The sequence below is a fragment of the Chiloscyllium punctatum genome, chromosome 8 (assembly GCF_047496795.1).
Source record: "Chiloscyllium punctatum isolate Juve2018m chromosome 8, sChiPun1.3, whole genome shotgun sequence".
Classification (NCBI taxonomy): Eukaryota; Metazoa; Chordata; class Chondrichthyes; order Orectolobiformes; family Hemiscylliidae; genus Chiloscyllium; species Chiloscyllium punctatum.
In genome coordinates, this window is record NC_092746.1 from 123,032,502 (window position 1) to 123,054,489 (window position 21,988).

At 41.8% G+C, this 21,988-nt stretch overlaps 2 protein-coding genes across 9 annotated transcripts in view; one reads left to right on the plus strand and one right to left on the minus strand.

Moving 5' to 3' along the window:
• Positions 1-6,088, plus strand: part of bmb (brambleberry) — a 105,876-nt gene extending 99,788 nt beyond the window's left edge. The window contains exon 12 of the mRNA XM_072576403.1: positions 5,965-6,088. Coding sequence (XP_072432504.1) covers positions 5,965-6,088 — 124 coding nt within the window. The remainder of the gene's footprint in view (positions 1-5,964) is intronic.
• Positions 2,277-21,988, minus strand: part of arhgap39 (Rho GTPase activating protein 39) — a 556,622-nt gene continuing 536,910 nt past the window's right edge. For all 8 annotated transcript variants that reach the window (XM_072576394.1, XM_072576401.1, XM_072576396.1 and 5 more), the window contains 2 exons: positions 14,727-14,896; positions 2,277-12,507 (listed from right to left, as the gene is read on the minus strand). In XM_072576394.1, the coding sequence (XP_072432495.1) occupies positions 12,313-12,507; positions 14,727-14,896 (365 nt within the window). In that variant the 3' untranslated portion in view covers positions 2,277-12,312. The remainder of the gene's footprint in view (positions 12,508-14,726; positions 14,897-21,988) is intronic.

The following is a 21,988-nucleotide window of genomic DNA, read 5'->3' on the forward strand; positions in this document are numbered from 1 at the left end:
GACGAGAACGAGGGTAGGTCCGATCAAGGACAGTGGTGGGAGACTGTGTATTGAGTCGGAAGAGATAGGAGAGGTCTTGAACAAGTACTTCTCTTCAGTATTTACGAACGAGAGGGACCGTATTGTTGAAGAGGAGAGTGTGAAACGGACTGATAAGCTAGAAGAGATACCTGTTAGGAAGGAAGATGTGTTGGACATTTTGAACAACTTGAGGATAGACAAGTCCCCCGGGCCTGACGGGATATATCCTAGGATTATGTGGGAAGCAAGAGAGGAAATTGCAGTACCGTTGGCAATGATCTTCTCGTCTTCACTGGCAACTGGGGTGGTACCAGGGGACTGGAGAGTAGCGAATGTTGTGCCCCTGTTCAAAAAAGGGAATAGGGATAACCCCGGGAATTACAGGCCAGTTAGTCTTACTTCTGTGGCAGGCAAAGTAATGGAAAGGGTACTGAGGGATAGGATTTACGAGTATCTGGAAAGACACTGCTTGATTAGGGACAGCCAGCACGGATTTGTGAAGGGTAGGTCTTGCCTTACAAGTCTTATTGAATTCTTCGAGGAGGTGACCAAGCATGTGGATGAGGGTAGAGCAGTGGATGTAGTGTACATGGATTTTAGTAAGGCATTTGATAAGGTTCCCCATGGTAGGGTTATGCGGAAAGTCAGGAGGCATGGGATAGAGGGAAATTTGGCCAATTGGATAGAAAACTGGCTAACCGGTAGAAGTCAGAGAGTGGTGGTAGATGGTAAATATTCAGCATGGAGTCCAGTTACAAGTGGAGTTCCGCAGGGATCAGTTCTGGGTCCTCTGCTGTTTGTAATTTTTATTAATGACTTAGAGGAGGGAGTCGAAGGGTGGGTCAGTAAATTTGCAGATGATACAAAGATAGGTGGAGTTGTGGACAGTGAGGAGGGCTGTTGTCGGCTGCAGAGGGACTTAGATAGGATGCAGAGCTGGGCTGAGGAGTGGCAGATGGAGTTCAACCCTGCCAAGTGTGAGGTTGTCCATTTTGGAAGAACAAATAAGAATGCGGAATACAGGGTTAATGGTAGGGTTCTTGGTCAGGTGGAGGAACAGAGGGATCTTGGGGTCTATGTACATAGATCTTTGAAGGTTGCCACTCAGGTGGATAGAGTTTGTAAGAAGGCCTATGGAGTATTATTGTTCATTAGCAGAGGGATTGAATTCAAGAGTCGTGAGGTGATGTTGCAGCTGTACAGGACTTTGGTTAGGCCACATTTGGAGTACTGTGTGCAGTTCTGGTCGCCTCACTTTAGGAAAGATGTGGAAGCTTTGGAGAGGGTGCAGAGAAGATTTACCAGGATGTTGCCTGGAATGGAGAGTAGGTCGTACGAGGATAGGTTGAGAGTTCTCGGCCTTTTCTCGTTGGAACGGCGAAGGATGAGGGGTGACTTGATCGAGGTTTATAAGATGATCAGAGGAATAGATAGAGTAGACAGTCAGAAACTTTTTCCCCGGGTACAACAGAGTGTTACAAGGGGACATAAATTTAAGGTGAAGGGTGGAAGGTATAGGGGAGATGTCAGGGGTGGGTTCTTTACCCAGAGAGTGGTGGGGGCATGGAATGCGCTGCCCGAGGGAGTGGTAGAGTCAGATTCATTGGCGACCTTTAAGCGGCATTTGGATAGGTACATGGATGGGTGCTTAATCTAGGATAGAAGTTCGGCACAACATCGTGGGCCGAAGGGCCTGTTCTGTGCTGTATTGTTCTATGTTCTATGTCACAGCATATGGACTGCAGTGGTTCAAGAAGGCAGCTCACCACTAACTTGTCAAGAGCAGCTAGTGACAGGCAATAAATGCTGGCCCAGGCAGCGGTATGGGTCTCATGTAATAAGTTGTATTCATATAGAGCTGTTGACAAATTAAAAACCTCCCATGTGCACAGGAATGTTGTAAATCAGTGAGGTGGGTTTGGGAATGACTTAAAGGAGGAAAGTGGAGTGGAGAAATGGAAGGGTTTGGCAAAACAATTCAGAGCTTGGGGCTCTGGCACCAAGTGACTGAGGTAAAGTTGGGATTGGGGTCTAGATTGGAGTGGTGCTGGAAAAGCACAGCAGGTCAGGAAGCATCTGAGGAGCAGGAAAATTGACGTTTTGGGCAAAGCCCTTCATGGGATTGCTCGAGAGGGCAGCATTAGAGGCATTGATAGTTCTGAGGTTAGTGGGATTGGAGGAAATTACAGCGATAGGGAGGCCATTGTAGGGACTCAGAAATAAAACTGACCAAAAATACAAATAAGGAAGCAGAGTTTTCCATTTTTTTTTATTCATTATTCACACAACATGGAGTCTCTACATTTCCATGCGTTATAATTACAGAGTTAGGCTGACATTGCACACTCTTAATCTCTGCACTCCTTTCTAGCCTGGACACTCAGATAGGCTGCAAAGGTGGAAGGTCAAATATTGTGTACAAACATCCATCTCTGTCAACTCAAAAGGGAACTGATGTTACTTGTATTATAAACCTCTGGGCTCATTCGTCCCACCTCCCTTTGTATGAGAGAACAGTGTCTCAAAATTGCCAGCTGATTACTCACTGGCTCAATAAATAATAAATCTCAGGTTGTCAAGGTCAACATATAAAAACTGGAGAAACTTTACAGCAAAAAAAACAAAAAAATTACAAAGATACATGAATAATCTTGAGTTTTGTCTTAAAAAATCCCTCACATGCATGTTATTGTTTTGTGTTACATGTGGACTAGGGCAGGGGTCTTCTCCCTCCTCACACTCTTCATGGAATTATTTGTTGTGTTTGGTTAACAGTGAAAATCAAAAGGATCCATTGATGGAGCTTAAACATAGCTGTGTCATGGCACCGAGAAAGCTATTGTTCTATGGTTACTGTTCTGATGGCCTTTTTTTCTGTGCAGAGTGGATATAAAATAAATTATTCAAAGAATATCACTGTTTGCACACTGCAAAATCAAGTACCAGGTGGCTGACAGTATGTCAGGGAACAGTAGTTCAAACTCCAGTGATCTGGGATGGGACAACTCATGTGGGTGGAATGTGAGCTGCATATAACGACCAACTGCAGCCCTGCACCACCCCAACCACTAAACACACACAAACGTTCATACTCAGATCATAAAATTATTCAGATTCTAAAGGTAACATTTCTTGAACTTGCATCACTGTTAACGACGTCATGGCAGCACAGTTGAAAAGAGTAATGAGAGTTAAGTGACATCTCTGGTACAGTGACCTTTTGTACATAGCATTTAATATTTTTAAAAAGTTTGTGTGTCTGCACACATTTGTGGTAAACCTTTCCCTTGTAACATCCTATGGCCACATATATATTGGGAATTGCTGATGTAAACATGCCTTGCTGTAGATGTTTTCACTGCAGGATGTAATCACTACATGACAAATTCACATTGGCCGTTTCCATTGCAAACGTAGCCATAGAAATTTGTAATGGAAGTAGAATTTGGGCAAAAAAAGAGGCATTGATTTGGGGACGGAATCATGTCTTTGCAATTGGCCCAATTATCGCTCTCTCTATTCCATTCCACCTGAACACTCATGTGATCTCGACTTCTCGTGATATGCCACAAATCAATTCGTGTTCCATATAGAATAGTTTGGGAGGCAGAAGCAAATGGTGGTTACGATATGTGGATTTGGACAATATCACATGTCACAAAACTGAATTTTGTAAGACTCAGGTACATTTATTTATTTAACTTTGATCCTAATTACAGCCTTTTACTCACACACTGTTAGATTAGGTTGTCACAGAACTACAGGACTGATGGACAAGGAAAGAACAAAACCACACGAAGGCCCATCACTAGCTATTGTGCCATCATTGCAATGAAATAATGACATTATCGGGCAATTCACAAGTGGTTGTAAAAAGTGAATAAAAGGCAGACGCTTGTTAGATTATCAAACAAGACAATTCTCTGCAGTTAGGCATCCAATTTCCACATGTCTTAATTGCAAAACCAGGTTAAGGAAGGATAACTGTCAATATCCCAGAGCTTCCCACCAACAACAGTGGGAGCTTCTTCGACGCAGTTGTTCAAGAGTAAAAGTTCACCAACACAACCTGCTCAAGGGCAAGAATGAATAGAATTCACCAAGAATGGATAGAAATTATGGGAAGAATTCTTATAGAAGACAAGGTAAATCAGAAACAGTGACTAGCTGACAGCTTAGGATGGAGGAAGGTAAGGAGTTTGGTGGTCTCAAGTGAAAATAAAAGACAGTATAACGAAGGTTGATTAATAAAGAGCTTTGCATTGGTGGCTTGGCCAATACCAGACAACTGTGTACTTCAATACCTAGTCATAAGATGCACAGTTTAGTATGAAAAGAAGCATTATATTAGAAATTATTTCATTACAAAGTGGAATTGTGGGCTCTTGAGGATAATTTTCTTGGTTTTTTGCAATTAGAGATGAATTTTTCTAAGCAGTGTTTCAAGTTAGTTATAGCTCACGTTTTCCCTTATTGCCAAGGGTGACTCCAATTGTTAGATTTGCTGTGTAAGTGGATGGTGAACTTTAATGGACATGGAAGGATGGGACTCACTGCTCCACTTGTCAATCCATAGACATTCTACCTCTCCTGCCTTGCACTGAGCCCATCTGCAGCATTTTCTGCACACTCTACAACTCTTCCCCCTCATCAGCCAGTTCCTGCCTAAAGCAAAAATACATTGTGTGTAGGTTAAGACTAAACTCCCTGGTTTTTAACATGAAGAAATCAGGGAGAGATGGTAGATTGGTGCAAATATTAATGGACCAGAAAGCCCAGGCTAATGCTGTGGGGACATTTAGGATCCATAAGGGGCTGGATAGGGTCAATGCTGAGAGGATGTTTCCCTTCATGGGAGAGTCTAGGACCAGAGGGAATAACCTCAGAATTAAGGGGTGCCAGTTTAAGATTGAGATGAGGAGGAATTTCTTCTTTCAGAGGGAGAACTTGTTAACATGAGATCTGTGGGGATAGAGTCCTATTTCGGACTAGGATAGATTCTTTATCCATGGGGGAATCAAGGGTTACAAGAAAAGAGTAGGAAAGGTGATGTGAGGAATGTCAGATCAGCTATGATCTCATTGAATGATGGGCAGACTTGAGGGGCCAAATGGCCTCCTCCTGTTCCTATTCCTTATTGTCTTACAGATCTGGGCTCAAATCCCAACATGGCAGATAGTGGAATTTGAATTCAGTTACTAAATCAGGTATTGCAAGCTAATTTCAGTGACAGTGACCATGACAACTATTGATTGCTGTCAAAACCCATCCAAGTTCACTAACGTCATTTAGGGAAGCAAATCTGCCATCTTTATTTGGGTTGGCCTATATGAGACTCCAAATCTATAGCAATGTGATTGGCTTTTAACTGCCCTTGGATATGTTCCCTCTCGGTGATGCATGTGCAGAGTGCTCCATTGTTCTTGGCTCTGCAAGTTGCTGCCTTGCAGGAGCCTTGGAGAATCACTCAGCTGGTAAGGAAACCATAGGGAATGCTGCTTAGCAAGCCACTCGGTTCAAAGGCAATTAGAGCAACAAATGCTGATCTTAAAAGTGACTCCCACATCTCCCGAGAAAACAAAGAATGGAAATTCTCAAGCAATTTCAGTTCTGGTGTGCTTTAGGAACAAAGTGGTCATTTTTCATGTAGCATTATTTGGTTTACTGACGTGGGATAGTTTCTTAACAATTACACATTTCCAGAAACAAAACAAAACTAAAACGTCAAACAGTCTAGCACTCATAAATGTAAAGTTTCTAAAGATGTAATAGTCTGATGTGTTTCAGACAAGAGGATTTTGAACTGAATTGTTAATATTCAATTCTCAGCAATTGATTCACTTCAGTCTCTGTCTCAGTTGCTTCTGCACTTATACATTCTTGATAAATTTATAAAACTACCAGATCTGAATGACATAATAGTTTAAATGATTCAACCTTCAGTTTCAGAGAGGTCATCCGGACAAGGCAAAAAACTCAGAATACTCCCAGGATGAGGAAAATACACCCTTACATTCCTTCAATCATATCAATGTGCAGATTGAACATTGGGAAACATAAACTGTAAGTATTCTGACTATGGCTGGAAGCTCTACGCAACTTTTCCAAGTTAACAATTTCCAGTTAAAGTCCAGATTTTCAAGAAATGATAAAAAATGTTATGGAAAGCAATTCAAGGAAACAGAAGCAATTCAGGAAAGATCATGTTAATATTGGAGAAAGGACATGAATATGGCTTTGAATTCTGGTGGTGGTAGAATGATGAAGGAATGGAATTTGGGTTCAGGGGAAAAGGCTCTAGATTTACAAAAAATCAAAAGTAACATTGCAGGTCTTATAAAGCACTGATATTAATTTTGAAAAGAATAGAATTGAGATGTTCGTTGGTGAAAGTATTGGTTAGACTATAGTTGGAATACTGATCACAGTTCCAGTTGCCACATTACAAACAGAGTACAGTGGTTTTGGAGAAGATGCAGGAAATGTTTACAAGGATGATATCAGAACCAAGAGATTAGAATGATCAGGGAAGATCAAACAGAGTGGGGTTGTTTTATCTAGAAAAAGGAAAGGTGAAAGATTACTTAATAGAAGTTATTAAAATAGTAAAACGAGTTAATATAGGATTGACTGAAAGAAATGCCCAATAGATGTTGCCCAAAATCAGGGGTTATAAATAAACTGTAGTTGACAACACATTCAGTGAGGGATCCAGGAGAAACCTCTACCCAGAGAACATTTAGATGGTGGAATCTGCTACCTCGAGGAGTAGTTGAGGCCAATACCACAGATGGATTAAAGAGAAAGTTAGATAAATCCTTCAAGAAAGAAAAAGGAGCTGATAATATGGTTATAAGAATTTGTGCAGAGCATAAACCAGGTGGACTAAATAACCTGCTTCTATGCTGCAATTCTTGACAAAAGTATGCGCACCCAGCAATTTATTCGCACATATTTCCATTGTCTGCATTTTACACTTGATATACAATGAATCCTGTCATTGTTACTTCAAATAAATGCAATATTTTAAATAATTCATTTCCATTCTAATTCTGTGTTATGTCCCTTACCAAGATAGAAAGTGACCAACCTCATGTGTGTTATGGTTTCATATTTATTTTCAATCCTACTCTTTATAAAATGTGTCAGAGTAACATGCATGAAGACAGTGACATTCGTTTGGCTAACTGCATTGTTGTGGGAAATCAGATTCGGTGTTGCTGAGCAACATTATTTCAAACACTGAATCATGCATCGATGATTTAAAATTATATTTGTGGACTATTTACAGAGGTGAGAACTAATCCAGACCTTTTAATATAGTTCACCTGCATGAAGACATCAACAATACTTCAAAAGCAAAGATTGGGACTTTGGTTAAATCTTGGATGTGTAAGAAATTGGCTGAAGGTGACAGTAAAATGTTTTTTTGCTTTAGCAGGGGTTACAAGGGAAGACATCCTTGTGGTGGTAATGTTGCTGGACTCGTACTCCAGAGGGCCAGGCTAATGTTTTGGGGACATGGGTTTAAATTACACCAAAGCAGCTCGATGGATTTGAATTCACTTAATAAAATCTATAATACTAATACACAGCTAGTTTAGGGAATGAGGCCATGAAACTACCATCAATTGCCGTTTAATAAAGAAGTTAATTTAGTTAATTAATGTCTATTAGGGAAGGAAATCTGCCATCCTCATCTCGTATGACTGACATGTGACACCAGACTCAAAGCAATATGGTTGATTTGTAACTGGGCAATAAAGGATGAGTAACAAATGCTGGCTTAGCTAGTAACACCCAATCATATGAAAGACTAACAGAAAGAAGGATAAGGGAGGAATATTGAGAAGGGCTATCTCCCAGGGCCCAGCAATCTGTGTAACTTCCTCTGATTGAGGAAGCCAACGCAAATTAGTGACGGAGGACCCTGTTTCATTCTGCTGTGAGGACCTTTCTTGTGTTCACTGTTCCCAGTGTAGGAAATATGCAGGAATCCTGGCTGTTACGCTCCTGAAGGCACCTCCAGCACTCTCAGCTGAGACAAGGTTTTCATTGTACGTTCACATCAGGCACACATTAACAGAGGTTTGTAAGGACATGAGAGCAATTACAGGAAAATAATCTTATTCAAAGGTCCAAACTGTCACCTGGAAGAGGAAAGCTTTAGCCAATTATGGTCTCAATCCTACAGTGAGGTTTACACTGTAATTACTGTTAGGCATGTTTTAGACAAGAGCCACCCGCACAGTGCGACCTCCCACATTTAATTTAACAAGGAATCTCCTGAGACACAATGGGGATTAGTGGGGATTTATTGAGACCTGACTATTTCTGTTACACGTGTTACACTGATACCCTGGGCATGGCAGTCAATGTCAATAAATACCCAAATGATGAAAATAAAGATGAAGTCAGCATCTGAAATTCACATAAAAGTGATGTCTCAGCCAAATCTTTTTGCTGAGACTTATAACTTTTTTGATGAATACAAGGAGTGAGCATAATGGATTTCCATTTCACTGCCACACTCCAGGCTTGTAATAATTGTCTCTAATTTCTTATTAATGGTTGTGAATAACTTTTTGCTGTTAGCCTTGCAGCCAGTGTTACATCCAGTTAGATGTTGTGATATTGTGAAAAATGGACTGTGAATTAATCAGAGAAGAAGCTGAAAGTGTGGCATAAGCAAATCAAACCAACACATGGATTACAACAGAATCTTTCTTCACGATGTTATACTGATGCTGCCAGAGGCTGGACAGAAAATGTCTATTCAGTGAATAGTAGGCTCTTCTACTTTAAGTGTAGGACTAAGAACGGCTTACAGTGCCTAGAGAAAGAGAGAAGGATTTAATACCCCTGCAGGGGTGCAAGAGCTTATGGGGTGGGGAAGGTTCAGATGGGGCTGTACAGAGGAGAGAAAGAGAGAGAGAGTAAGTCTAAATAATATCATGTCCCAGACCAAGCAGTGAGGACAACAGATAGGGTTTCTGAAGGATCTTCCATCAAAGCTTCAGTGTGTTTGGCTGCTGCCACTCATTTCCACATGTGAACAGTCTGATCGCTGTGGTCTAGGACCAGGAGAGAAACCAAGCTCCCTGCATATTAAACACTGGAAAACTGGCATCGACATTACTGCAGATCCCAGATTTGTATCTGTGACAAGCAAGTCAGCAGTTCTAGTACAAACTTTACAGGGGCACTTATTCACTGTGGCACACTCGACAATGGCAGAACATTCGTATATAATGATTCATAACGGAAGGTACAGGACAAACTACAGTAGTGTATCATTGTGCTTATGTGACTGGTAGCATTTCCTGAAGCTGCCAATTAAACCATTGTTTTGTTGCTTTCTTCTAATCAAAATTGCTGGCATAAACACTTTATAGTAAGAGTCTATGACTAATGATATGTGATATAATCCTACATGATACAATCACCTATATCAGACCCTCACAAAGCCACATTACATGAAGAGGCTGTAACATGATGTGATGGAAGAGGAGAGCTGTTGACAGGGACAGACAGGCCACCAGGAATAATTCATTGTGACAGCTGGAGTAGGCTGGAAGCTAACTTTCACCACTAAACATACATTGAACATACTTCAACATAGCAATATCTGATATAACATACAACTTTCTGATACGAGTGTCATGGACAGTCACAAAACTCAAAGGCACCAGAACCAGAGTGGTTAAAAAAAGAAAGCCTTCTCATTTAAATTCACATCAGAGCTTAGTTGGGAAGAGTCACCTTGCTGTTTACAGCTCTGAAATCAGGATAAGGAGGTGCTGAAAAAGACACCAGGAAGTGAAATGCAAAAAGGTAAGTTTGAAAGGACAAAGACAATTAGGCAAAGCTCATGGTGCCACGATTAGCGGGGCCCAGCTGAGAGACAAATGGATCGAGCTGGGTGGTTACACAGCCTCATTGGGATCTGGCCCCTCTAGTCTTACAACAAACATTCACTCAGGAGAATAGATGCATTCGGAATCTAAATATACCAGACCGTTATAAATCGAGAGTGAGTAGGATTTATTTAGACAGTAAAGGGGTGGTGGCAGTTACCCAACTTTAGCAGGTATAATTAGTGTGCCCAGTAATGGTGCGCCTGCTGCATAAGGCTTTTTAAGGTAAGGTCCGGAAGTTTCTGCATCATCGTCACTCACTGGAAGTTGGTTGCTAAGGCAGCAACAAGGCTCTTGTGGAGAGACCAGTTATCAAACCTGGACTGTGCTCTGAAAGCAAGACTGAACAGAATAAATCAACACAAATGAAATGTCACTGGCTTTTGCAATGAATCAAATATCTGTCCAGCTGATTCAGTTCAATATTAGATCCGAAGAAAATGGAAGCCAATTTTAGTCCCCTATTACCACACTGAAAAATAGGAGCTTTCCCAGCCCCAATCTGGAAACTATTTATCCTTACAGCAAAGCTAACATCCATCTTTACCAGGGGTGAGACATGAGGAGGAGGGGGAGATGGGAAATGGAGAATTGGGACGGGGGAGCACAGAAGAGAGGGTAAAGAGTGGCTGGGAAATGGGGAGAAAGAGTGGGAAGGAGGGAGAAGTGGAAGAATGTGGGGGGAGGAGCAGAGGGGGCATGGGGAAGGGGGGCAGAGGTAGGGAAGCAGGGGTGGGATGAGGAGGGAAGGATGTTGGGGAGGAGCCTGGCAATAAAGGGCATAAGGGGGCAAGAAAAATATTTCAAAAAAATGAAAATCTGGGTTGATAATAGAAGGGAGCAGCTTGAAAGTAACGATTTTTTAAAAAGGTAGTTATGTCATCTCAACTTGGGTTTTAAAAACCTGCAGCTTGTTTGAAGAAGGGAACACTGAGGAACTGGGCTAAATATGGAAATGAGAGAGGGTGTGACTGACCAGTGGTGACTTCAACTCTACAGACAGTGAGATTACGTATCAACCAGAGAACAAGCAGATTATGGATGCTGAGCATTGGACATTACTCCGAAATAGGTGGGGCTATTCCCCAATAACAGGAATAATTTCTTCCCTTTCTCTCACATACACACAGACACACCTTATTAAGTTTCAGTTGTCGAGCAGTCATCCTTTGACGGAGGACCTAGAAACTTTGTTTAGCCTCTGTGAAAGCTCTGAAATTGACTTTTGTCCATCCAAGTCTATCTGTGCTTTTACCAAGCATCACAGCCAATCTACCTGTTCTCTATCCTCATCCTCAGCCACTGGACCCAACTCAGCATGTTGGCTACTTGAGGGTTCGTTCCAAATTAGACAGTGATCCAGAATGGTTCTGGCACGTTCTTGAGTTTATACGTAGTTCACATTTCAAATCCTTTCAGAGAAGTGGTGATTATTATTCGATGCAGTGAGAAAACCGAAGTTCAACGTTATCAATTAAAAATAGAGTTCATTATAGACTATTAGGTTGCGGCAAGCAAACAGGTTGGACATCCACCTTCACCATGTCAGACTCCGGGACTTCCCACTAACAGTGACTCTCATCTTTGTATGTAAAAACTCACAATCTTGCTGAAAAGGATTAACTATGTAAATCCTGAACCGGGCAACTGGATTAAAACACTTACACTGACGAGAGTTAGCACCAAGTGGGGCAATTCTACACTGACCAACACACCCGAGAAAGAATTGAACTGAATTTAAAAAAACATGGATCATTTAGAGAGAGAGAAAAGAATGCAGCAGAAACATCATTTTTGAAAAAAGGAAGGAAACTGCAGATAGAGTGAATTCCTTTCACGCAAAAGTTAAATGATGTAAGGTTTGGAATACACTTGGTTAAAATTCACAGCAAAGTACCGTCGAGATGGCAAGAAGTGCCAGAAGAAATGAACAGTATGGGGGCATTTTGCCCACATAAAGGATGTCTTGTGTTTTTTTTTAGCCCTGTATAATTAAATGCTATAAAAATAAAGTTACTTTATAAAGAGGTTTAAAAACCCAAGTACGCATGCTAAACGAAAAAATAAACTATTAGTAAACTGTGCCATTGGTGGGGATGGACCTGGATGGGAGCATCATACACAGCAGACCAAAAAAAAAAGCAGCATCAAAACCAGCATCAAAATTTACATATAATACTTTTTTCTTTTTTTTCCCCCTTCTTATTTTTTTATAATGTAGACAACATCGACCAGTAAGGGACTGGCAAAAAAATCTTAAATTGTATAAACAAATGCAGACACAAACCCATTACTTTTTATTATACAAGGCTTATCTTTGCACTTTCTGTTTGTTTCTGTTCCTTTTTTTTCTATTTTTCTTTAACGCTCCTTGCTATAGCACATCTTGCATGAAGCTGGTGTCCAGGTGTTGGATTAGCACTCGGATGAATGACATCTCTTTGCGGGTGTTCTCGAATATGATGCGGGGATTGTCTGATTGACAGCGGAGACAGTTGGGGGCCATGACCATGGCGAGGTTGTTGACATCCATCTTGGTCACAGAGACATTGGCCGGTTGGACAAAAATCTAATTGAAGGGAGCAAAGAAAAAGAACCGTGATAACATTTCTGTTTATCTCACTCAGCTTTGAATACAGGGGACAGGAAGTAGAATTTAGAATTCACATTTGGATTCCTTCCCTGCTTCTTCTGATCTAAATGCAATGAATTGGTGGAAACAGCAGTAACAGGACAGTCAGTCAACCAATAGTTCAGGGAAGTACTGATGGAGTGTACCTCAGCTGAAGGTGCCATTTCTGAGAAATTGGTTCAATTTCTAGAAGCCACACTGACTCTCCAAACAGCAATCCACTCAAGCCCAGGCCCCCAGTCTAACCCTGTAAACCCTGCATTTCCCTTGTCTAATCCACCTAACCTGCACATTCCTGGACACCACGGACAATTTAGCATGGCCAATCTCTCTAACCTGCACATCTTTGGACTGTGGGAGGAAACTCGAGCTCCTGGTGGAAACCCACGCAGACACGGGGAGAATGTGCAAACTCCACACAGTCACCTGACGCTGGAATCAAACCCAGGTCCCTGGCAATGTGAGGGAGCAATGCTAACCACTGAGACACAGTGAGAAAGTCTAAGACTGGGTAAAAACAATGACTGCAGATGTTGGAAACCAGATTCTGGATTTGAGTGGTGCTAGAAAAGCACAGCAGTTCAGGCAGCATTCAAGGAGCAGGAAAATCGACATTTCGGGCAAATGAAGGGCTTTTGCCCGAAACATCTATAGTATAAGACTGGGCCATTCAATAAAATCATGGTTGATCTGTGTCTCAACTCCATTTCCTTGCCCTTGCTTCGGTATATCATAATGTCCTTATTCAACAAGAATCTCTTCATTCTCAGACTGTGCCCTCTGGTCCCTGGACTCTCCCACGAGTGGAAACATCCTCTCAGCATTTATCCAGTCAAACCCCTTAAGAATCATATATGTTTCAATGCGATTACCCCTCACTCTTCTAAACTGAAGTAAGTAGAGTCATAATCTGTTTAGCCTTTGCTAATAAGATAATCCCCCCCATGCCAGGGAATCATACATCACACACACCCTTCTAGCTGCAGTACCATTCCAGTGAATCTGTGGTGCATCTTCCAAGGAGGCTTTCTGAGGTGCAGTTCCCAGAACTGAACACTATATCCAAATGGGGCCCGAACAGTGCTTTATACAACTGTGGATACAACTGTGGATAATATACACTTTCTGTGCTCTGAAACACCTCCCGCAGAGGAGAAAACAAAACTCAATGGAAAATAAAGAGCACTGAGAAAAAAACAGCCCTGGTCAAACTAAAGTCATACAGATCATTTAATAGATGCATTAAGTGATGTGTTGCCTGTGACTCAGGATTAGGGTGCCATAAGAAATAAATGCGGTTTTGACTAAGGATAATGATCCATTTGTGTAATTCTATGCTTCATAAGGAAACCAAGAAATCAAATGTGATACTGAACTGTACAGGACCAAAGAAAAAAAAACAAATTACATTTCTAAATTCACAGCAATATTAACTTGACAAATAAAGCCCCTTGCAGTGGTTAAGTTTGTAGAAATGTGATTGACCTACATGGCTGACACGATTATAACACTCTACCATATAATAAGAGTGCTGCTTCTGTGTAGTTGCCCATTATAATTGAGATGTTACTTATTTACCTATTACATACTTAGGGCACTGTATAACTTACAGCAGAGAAACAGGCCATTGGTCCAACGTATCAATATTGCTGCCACATGTGCCTTCCCCCATACATCATACTCTTCTACACCACCCTCCCCTCATACATTTACCAGGTTTGCCCTTATAAAGCTGAAAATGTGTTGCTGGAAAAGCGCAGCAGGTCAGGCAGCATCCAAGGAACAGGAGAATCGACGTTTTGGGCATCAGCCCTTCTTCAGGAATCAGCCCCCGAAACGTCGATTCTCCTGTTCCTTGGATGCTGCCTGACCTGCTGCGCTTTTCCAGCAACACATTTTCAGCTCTGATCTCCAGCATCTGCAGTCCTCACTTTCTCCTTGCCCTTATAATGCATCAACTTAGGTCTAATCTTGCCTTTAATGCACCATCAAGAGGTACAAGTAAGTATTTGTCCACAATAAACAGAACATGCCTTATTGGGCATCTCTGCACTTGACCTTAGTATGAATGGATGATAGTTATGGTGTTTTGATCACCATGCTGAGTGGGTGTGTAAAATGTGGATACCCTGGGAATAGGCTGTAACTGTGTATACCTGTAGGAAGTGGATGAGGTAGCCAAGGACCAGCCGGTTGAGCTTGGGTAGGGAGTGAACAACTGCAATCGCTGCCTCCGGGTTTTCGTAATGGTTGATGGACTGTTCATAAAACTCATGAGGGATGAGTGGGTCCTCGAGTTCCCGGTACCATAGCTTCAACAACGAGGCTATCAGAAGTGCAAAAAGAGAGGGGAGAAAGAGTCATTCAATCTTATTAGAGATGTACATTTGTCAAATCCAAACTCTAGTCTCCATGCCTGGCATGTTCCCACCTATCAAAATCTTTGTTTTAAAAAGAGTGACATAGGATTCAAAATGTTAATTCTGTTTCTCTCTCCACAAATGCTGCCAGATCTGCTGGGTTTCTCCAGGACTTAGTTTTTCTTAAAATCCTAAATTAAACTCAAATTTTATACTTTTCAAAATATCTCAAGGTAACTGAATGTCAGGCTCTAATCAGAGAATCTGAGCTTTTTTGAAGAAAAAACGACACTTGAGTTATGTTTAAAATAACTCCGCAGATGCTGGTGTCCTGTCATCAAGTCCCCCTCTATTTATAAGTGAACAGTCCTTGACACTGGTCCAGCTCCCTCAATGCCAGAGTGAACAGGATATCTGACACACTGTTTATTTATTTTTTTCTTTTTTTCCTTTCACAAGTATCAATTTTGATGACCATGGTAGCTAAGGAACAGGTAATGAAGGCAACGGTTTTGATATTCCCATGATTAAGCTTGAAGTTCAATAAGACACAATGGAGAAGTTGAGAGAGGATATATATGATAAAGCTGTCAGCATACATGTGGAAACGTAATCCAAGGAGCAGCTTATAAGGGAGAAACTAATTGAAATAGCCCCACAGAGGCCAGTATCCCTTAATCATGTTACTTCCATGTTCATAATACCTGCCACTGATCCAGCTTCCTCAGAGCCAGCTCTCAGAGTGAACAGGATATCTGACACCCTGTTTATATCTGTCAACTGGGGCTCCCTGATTGGACCAGATTAATAGCCCCAATCAGGGAACTCATATTCCATGAGGTCCACCTGGCTGACCTCACTATAATGTCTACATGGATAAAAATGGCCCAATGATCATAACGTTGGTTTGCTCCCAAGATAGTCTTCCTTTTATCATCGCATAATGCATTTTCACAGTTAAAAGCCTACAATCCCTGGCAACTGGATCCAAAATTCTGATAGAAGGTCATCATAAAACCTTAACTCTGTTTCTCTCTTAAAGTCCCTACCTGACCTGCTGAGCATTTTCCACGTGTTTTCAGTTTTTGCTTCAGCCTGCAAGTTCATCTTCAAGCCTCACGCCATCCTAATCCAGAACAATATCGCTATTCCTTCACTGTCACAGGGTCAAAATCCTGCAACTCCCTGCCTAACAGCACTGTGGTGCCCCTACACCACAAGGACTGCAGCAGTTAAAGCAAGCTTCTCACCACCACTTCAAGGGCAATTGGGGATGGACAAATGGCACTGACATTCCATGAAGGGGAAAGGAAAGCTATAGCATTTTACGTATTTGATATTCAGGCTGAGGAAACAAGCCTTACACTAATCACAAACTGGATAGCACAAAAGACACCACTCACTTCAAAAGATGGCTAAAATTATCTATTCTGCATACTTCCAATCATACTAATAACATACATCACATATCCTTTTAAATGCTGTTAAAAGTTCTCAGATGTTTCACAGTGTGATCAGACAAATTATTGACACAGTGACAAAGCTGGAGATAATATGACTCTAACTAACTGTCCAGCTGTACAGGTTTATTCGCAAATAGAATTATTTCCAAAGAAAATGTTGTTGATGAGATATTGAATGGTCAACCAGGAGTTTGGAGAGAGAACAGAAGGATTAATGAAAGATTAATCAAACAGGGTCTTTTCAATTCTTGGCACAGAGCCTGGGGTGAGGCATTACTCAAAGAAGTAAATGAGCTTTCTGATCAGCATAACTGAAGCAAGCAGAACAGGTTTACATCACTCCCATGTGTCAGGGAGAGATAAACTAAAGACAAATATAACCGACACTTCTGGAACATTCAAGACCCAGATTCCACTTTGTTTTAAAAACAAATAGCCTCAAAGAATGTGTCCTCTTATGGGTTTTTCAATGTGGCAAAACATCACAATGGCACTTTACAAGAGCAAACCAGACAACAGTTGATAATACGCCACATGAGATATTAGGGCAGTTGGACAAACCTTTGTCATGGAGGAATTCTTTAAGGAGGCAAGGGGGAGACGGACAGGTGTAGGGAGCTCAGAACCTAGACAGTTGAAGTCACCATCACCAGACAATCTGACAATGCAACCAGTCAAGTCCAGAATCACAGAACTGTCGTGGTGCCATTCAGCACATTGTGTTAGCACTTTCTCTCAGCATTTTAGGATCAAACAAACTGTACTGATGTACAACGTATATAACAAGTTAACAGGACAAGCTCTTGTGGTGAAATAACTCTGGTTAATGTTGCAATTAAAACAAGCTCCTTCAAAGACGTACTGTGGCAGCAAACCTGACAATCAAAACATGAAACAAACACTCTGACCCTTAGGCTCCATTTCAAAACTATACTTGTTTTCCTAAGCAAGTGAGATTTTTAACTAGGACCTTTTCATTTACTGCACGGAAGTATTTATTCTATAAAATGCCCTTTAGTATTTATGATAATGTTTCGAATGCTGCCTGACCTGTTGTGCTTTTTTACTGCCAGATATTTTGATTCTGTTATCCAGCATCTGCAGTCCTCACTTTCTCCTATAGCATTTATCTAGACTAGGAAGAGGACAGGACTGTGAACAGGGCTTCATTCACAGGTACTGAGCCACCTGCCTGGGAGGTGGTCCTCAGGTGGCCTTTTTGATGAGGAATGCACATTAACTGTCAGGGGTTAAGGGTTGGTCAGACAGTGTCCAGGCACATACTTTCCTAGTCAGCTTTTATTTCATCTTAACACATTACAAAATGCCAATCCCAGGTATTATTTATACTTATTGAAGAGCCCATAACCACGCTTATTTAATGTTGTAATTGTACCAGCCTCCTCCACTTCCTCTGGCAGCTCATTCCATACACACACCACCCTCTGCGTGAAAACATTGCCCTTGAGGTCTCTTTTATATCTTTCCCCTCTCACCCTAAACCAAGTCCAGTCCCTATCCACTGTTCCAATCCCTTATCCACAATAAAAAAAAACTTAACGATGTACTATTCTTGCTGACTGACACAATCTGGTTGCCAAATCTGCAAAATGAAAATCTTTTTTCTTCACCCCACACCTTTAAACCTATAGCCATTTCCTCATTTAGATCCCTTGCGAAGGGCAGTTATATCATTGACTGTGATGGTGTCCTTTGGTCTTTCTTTCAAATCTCACATCATGTACTTACCTCTCGTCTAACCTTATTAATAGGGCGGTGGTGGCATTGTGGTCACGTCACTGGGTTAGCTGGTTTTTCTATTTACTCATGGGATGTGGGTATTCTTGGCTGGGCCAATATTTATTCCCAGTTGTCTATGAGAAGATAGTGTTCAGCTGCCTTCTTGAACCACTGCAATCTATTTGGTGTGACTATTAGTTAAGAGAGTTTCTGATTTTGACCCAATGACACTGAAGGAACAGCGATATATTTATCATCCACAAGATGCACTTGTAGAAATTCACCAAGGCTCCTTAGATAGCATCTGACAAAACCCATGACCACTTCCATCTAGAAGGACAGGAGCAGCAGAGACATGGGAGCACCACCAACTGTAAGTTCCCCTCCAAGCCACTCACCAACTTGACTTGGAAACAGATCATCATTCCTTCAGTGTCATTGGGTCAAATTCCTGGAGCTCCCTTCCTAACAGCATTATGGGTTTACCTACATCAAATAAACAATAATAGTTCATGAAGGCAGCTCACCACCACTCTCCAGGACAACCAGGGATGGGTAATAATTGTGGGCCCAGCCGGTGACATGCCACATCTCTTGAATGAATTAAAAGGAAAAGTTTTCATGACACAACCAAAGAAGAGCCACTTGAGATCTCCCCAGTGTCCTAGTTAATATTTATTCTCCACTGAAAAATGTGTTGCTGGAATCCTGAAGAAGGGCTTATGCCCGAGACGTCAATTCTCCTGCTCCTTGGAAGCTGTCTGACCTGCTGTGCTTTTCCAGCAACACATTTTTCAGCTCTGATCTCCAGCATCGGCAGTCCTCACTTTCTCCTAATATTTATTCCCCAACCAACATCGCTTGAAACTAATTACTTGGTGATCATTACATTTCTGTTTGAGAAGTGGCTATTGTGTTATCCATGATACAATAGTGACAGCACCTCAAAAGTACTTTATTGACTGTAGGATATTCTTAAATAATTAAAAGATGCAACATAAATGCAAGGTCATCTTTCTTTTTTTCATTCCAGTCAGCTTGCTTTCTCCATCCCATCCCAGTAACCCAGAGAACTGAGTTTAAATAGCAGCCCTACTCCACCCAAGTGAATTCTGTTTGTGATGCACATCACCAAAGCTTCCTCTGCAGAAAGAGATGGGTAGGTTTACATACTGCTATTCCCTGGCACTAGTGCTACTGCTGTTTACCATATCACAAAAAGGGAAGTTAATCTTTTCTGGCACACAAAGGGTTATTTTGCAAGCAAGCACCAGAGGCACAGCAAGAATTCTAATCAGGTTCCTAACAAATTGCAGCAGTATTGCGGTTACTTAATGTCTTCAAATGTGAAAACAACTCCTGCTGCACTAATAGTGTCTCATGGGGCACCATGTGCCAAAAGTTGCTTTATATTTAATTTGTTAGAATGACATCAAAGCATGACCCTTGCATGTAGTGTGACATTTCTGAGCAGAGGAACAGCAATATTTCAGTTCACCACTTCATCAAAGCTCTCTGCTCTTGTCTGTTCTAGGGTGACATGAAAATCTGCAGCCCATCCTCGGTGTTCTGGCTTTTAAAGCTGCTGCTTACGTTGTCTCACTGATCACTGCCAGCAATACAATCACTTAGAGTCATAGAGATGTACAGCATGAAAACAGAACCTTCAGTCCAACCCGTCCATGCTGACCAGATATCCCAACCCAATCTAGTCCCACCTGCCAGTACCTGGCCCATATCCCCCCAAACCCTTCCTATTCATATACCCATCTGGATGCCTCTTAAATGTTGCAATTGTACCAGCCTCCACCACATCCTCTGGCAGCTCATTCCATACATGTACCACCCTCTGCGTCAAAAAGTTGTCCCTTAGGTCTGTTTTATATCTTTCCCCTCTCACCCTAAACCTATACCTTCTAGTTCTGGACTCATCGACCCCAGGGAAAATACTTTGTCTATTTATCCTATCCATGCCCCTCATAATTTTGGAAACCTCTAGAAGGTCACCCCTCAACCTCCGACGGTCCAGGGAAAACAGCCCCAGCCTGTTCAGCCTCTTCCTGTAGCTCAGATCCTCCAACCCTGGCAACATCCTTGTAAATCTTTTCTGAACCCTTTCAAGTTTCACAACATCTTTCCGATAGGAGGGAGACCAGAAATGCATGAAATATTCCAACAGTGGTCTAACCAATGTCCTGTACAGCCGCAACATGACCACCCAACTCCTGTACTCAATATTCTGGATTAGTGGTGCTGGAAGAGCACAGCAGTTCAGGCAGCATCCAAGAAGCAGCAAAATCGACATTTCGGGCAAAAGCCCTTCATCAGGAATAAAGACAGAGAGCCTGAAGCATGGAGAGATAAGTGAGAGGAGGGTGGGGGTGGGGAGAAAGTAGCATAGAGTGCAATAGGTGAGTGGGGGAGGGGATGGAGGTGATTGGTCAGGGAGGAGAGGGTGGAGTGGATAGGTGGAAAAGCAGATAGGCAGGTAGGACCAGAGTCTCAACCTTTTCCCTTCCAATGTCGTTGGTTCCAATATGGACAATGACCTCCTGCTGGCCCCTCTCCCCCATGAGAACATTCTGCACCCTCTCTGAGACATCCTTGATCCTGACACCAGGGAAGCAACACACCATTCTGCTTTTTCTCTGCTGGCCACAGAAACGTCTGTCTGTACCTCTGACTACAGAATCCCCTAACACAATTGATCTCTTGGAAGCCGATGTACCCCTCGTTGCATTAGAGCCAGTTTCAACACCAGAAACTTGACTGTTCGTGCTACATTCCCCTGAGAATCCATCACCCCCTACATTTTCCAAAACAGCATACCTGTTTGAAATGGGTATATCCACAAAAGACTCCTCCTCTAGGTGTCGACCTCTCTCACCCTTCCTGGAGTTAACCCATCTATGTGACTGTATCTGAGACTTTCCCCCCTTCCTATAACTGCCATCCATCACATACTGTTGCTGTTGCAAATTCCTCATCGCTTCTAACTGTCTCTCCAACCGATCCACTCAATCTGATAAGATTCGCATCCAACAGCATTTATGGCAGATATAATCTGCAGTAACCCTTAAACTCTCTTTAAACTCCCACATCTGACAAGAAGTGCATATCACTGCAAAGGCCATTTTTGTTCCTTCACAATCTACAGTCCCAGAAAATAACACCGTCTTATTCCTCTACAAACACTGCCCCAGGTTAAATTAATATTTATGGCTTATATTTTAAGTTTAATCAAGAGACTTATCTCCAAAAACATATAATCAAGAGAGAATCCACTATACTCACTACTGCAGCCTTTCTCTTGGACAGACTTAAAACAACAATTAACTTATCTGATTCTGTGCTGTGAACTTTGCCCAACAGTTCCTCCAAGATTAGTGGTGAATTTCACTGATTGGTAATTTTCCCAGATGCACTCCGATGTCCAGCGAAACACAAATTCAAACAGCAAACGTCTTGAAGCACAGTCTATTTTCTTCCTCTGCCATTTTTAAATCCTCCCTCGATATGAATGCAATGACTTTCTTGTTAAGGTATAATCCCTCAGGGTGCTCCTGTACCATGCCCAACCAGTTGTTCTTCTGGCCGGGAGAGTCTTTACAACAGAACGGAATTTTACTCCTCATGCCGAGAGGCTCTCGGGAGTGGGAGGAGGACTGATTTGGCCCATTTAAATCTGGAACCTTTCTGGTTAGGCTACACGTAGAAGCTTTTCAATCAAAGAAAGGAAATATAATTGAGGTGATATTATAAGAACATGGCTAAAATAAATAAGCTTTAGTTCCCAGTCTGATCTCACAGGGGAGATAGTGAAAGAATGTTCTTGATAGGAGATGGGAATGAACC